At 36.6% G+C, this 2,684-nt stretch overlaps 1 protein-coding gene across 1 annotated transcript; it reads left to right on the plus strand.

The window, feature by feature from the left end:
• Nucleotides 1-341: 341 nt before the first annotated feature.
• Nucleotides 342-1,726, plus strand: LOC123304494 (putative uncharacterized protein DDB_G0289963). The gene is made up of 2 exons (XM_044886362.1): nt 342-1,199; nt 1,616-1,726. Exons 1-2 carry the CDS (start codon nt 342-344, stop codon nt 1,724-1,726), a joined length of 969 nt encoding a protein of 322 aa, XP_044742297.1.
• Nucleotides 1,727-2,684: the final 958 nt, after the last annotated feature.

A 2,684-nucleotide genomic window follows, 5' to 3' on the forward strand; every position in this document is an offset into this window, starting at 1 on the left:
GGGTGGCCACTTGAGAATACTGTGTGCGGTTGCATTTTTATTTAAAATATATGGTATAATAAATAAGTATATATTTAAATTGATTACTTCATTGAAAATTTTAATAATATACTTTAATATTAATGATATTTATGAAAAATATATATTTGTAAAAATTTTCATTTATTACTGGCAACAGCCATACCACGTTGAAAACACCGGTTCTCGTCCATTCTCTGTACAACAGCTGTAGTGAACACATCGTTGTGACTACAACTTAATTACAGACTTACATAACACAATTTTATTTTTTTGTTATATGCAAATTTTTAACAAACAAAAAAACAATATCAAGTCAGTGCATGAAGCCTAAGCCTCGTGGCTTAAAACGCCTCAATAATGATGGGCAAAGCCCATCCAAAACAAAAAATAAAGTGCTTGTACTCAATATACAAGATGCCAGTGAAATAAATCAGGAAAATGTAGAAAATATAGTGGGAAAAGACACATTAAACAGTGAAACGGACACAAAAAATAGTGAAGTGAACATATTAAATAGTGAAAAAGACACAACAAATAGTGAACTGAACGCAAAAAAGTGTGAAACGAAAATTAACGACAGTGAAAAAGACACAAATAATAAAGGTACAGTAAACATTAAACTAAATCAAGTGAATGTTGAAAACAATAATACAACAACGACAACCGAAATGATCGTTGATGACAACACAACCAAAAATATGGATTTAAGCTCAATGTTCGTCAAGCCATCGACCTCAAGGGGAACCGGCAAGCCCACACCAAAACCCCCAACAATACCGCTAAAAAACCGATTTGCGCCTTTAGAAAACGATGAAAATGAAGAAGACGACGACAATGACTCAATTGAACTGGGTCAAAACAAACCAAAAAAGCCACCACCACTTGTTATACACGCCAAAACTACCGACCACAAAACATATGTAAAATCACTCGAAAACGAAATAAACAAAGGATTCCACATCAAATACACCGCAAACAACACAAACTTGTACATTTATGATCATGAAGAATACAAAAAGTACAAAGAAATTCTAAATGAAGGCAAAGTGGAATACCACACATACACCCCAAAAGCGGACAGAAAACACGCCTTTATCTTAAGAGGGCTAGACAACAGCACTGACACCGAAGAAATCATCGAAGATCTAGAAGAAAAATATAAATTAAACGTCGAAAAGGTATTCAAACTGAAAAACACCAAAAAAGGACTCTTTCTGGTAATCTGTGATAGCACAATAAACCTTAAATATCTCAACAAAAACATACAATACGTGAACAGGACAAAAATATCCTGGGAAATGCGGCACAACACGCCCGAAATCATCCAATGTAGGCGGTGCCAGTCCTGGGGCCATAGTACTACCCACTGCCGCGCGGCTCCACACTGCCTCAAATGCGCAGAAGGACATTGGACCAGAGAATGCGACAAAGTGCGCAAAGAGGACCCGACAACCGCCAAAAACATCAAATGTGTTAACTGCCAGGGTAAACACCTAGCATTCCACAAAGAATGCCCAGTATACATAAAAAAACTGGAATTGAAAAAAGTAAAATACGTCCCAGCTCCTCCCCCAACAACAAATCCCTGGAACAGAAACATACACCTCCAACCAACACAACCGGCACAAACTCCACCGGTACAACAAAACATTCAACCACAACAACCGCGTCAAAACTTACAAAACCCTATGGGCAACCTAAATGAATTAACAGCGGAAATACAAAACCTCAATAACTTGATAAACATCGATCAAATGCTGGAACTCGTAAGGCAACTAAACTCAGCCCTAAGAAACTGCAAAAGCGAACTGGAAAAGTTCATAACATTCAATAATTTTCTCCGTGCCAAGTTTGCCCAATGCCCATAAACATTGGATCATGGAATGCGTGCGGTCTAAGGCATAACGTCCAAGAACTTAGACATTACGTTGAAAAACACAATATACATATAATGACAATAAACGAGACAAAACTGACACCGGACATAAAAATAAAAATAAAAAATTTTAACATTTTGAGAAGGGATCGCACTGCACACGGAGGTGGTGTGGCTATTCTAATAAAAAACAACATCCCGTACATAACAGTTGACGTTCAAAATAGAACATCTATTGAACATCTTGCCATCAAGCTAATTAATAACATTTTTATTGTTGCAGCGTACAACAACCCACGCAACATATTCACGGACCTTGACCTAAAGACACTGACCGACATAGGAACAAAAACATTGATAATAGGAGACTTGAACGCTCGACATCACACCTGGAAAAACCACATAACAAACACAAACGGACGTACTTTATACAAACACATAACAGACAAAAACATGATCGTACTACACACAGAAGAGCCTACACACTTCCCACACAACAACGCAACACCAACGTACATTGACATCGTCATAAACAAAAACGTAAACAAAATAACTAAACTCACAACACACACAGAACTGACATCAGACCATAACCCAATCATGTTTACATTAAACGATCAACACACAGACAACACAACAACAAAGTGTACATCATATAAAACAACTGACTGGGTCAAGTTTAGAAAAACACTAAATAATAACATAAACATAAATAAAAAAATAAAAACAAACAGTGATGTTGACATGGCGCTAGCCGAATTAACAAGTGCAATAATAAACACCAAAA

Source organism: Chrysoperla carnea (assembly GCF_905475395.1).
Source record: "Chrysoperla carnea chromosome X unlocalized genomic scaffold, inChrCarn1.1 SUPER_X_unloc_6, whole genome shotgun sequence".
Classification (NCBI taxonomy): Eukaryota; Metazoa; Arthropoda; class Insecta; order Neuroptera; family Chrysopidae; genus Chrysoperla; species Chrysoperla carnea.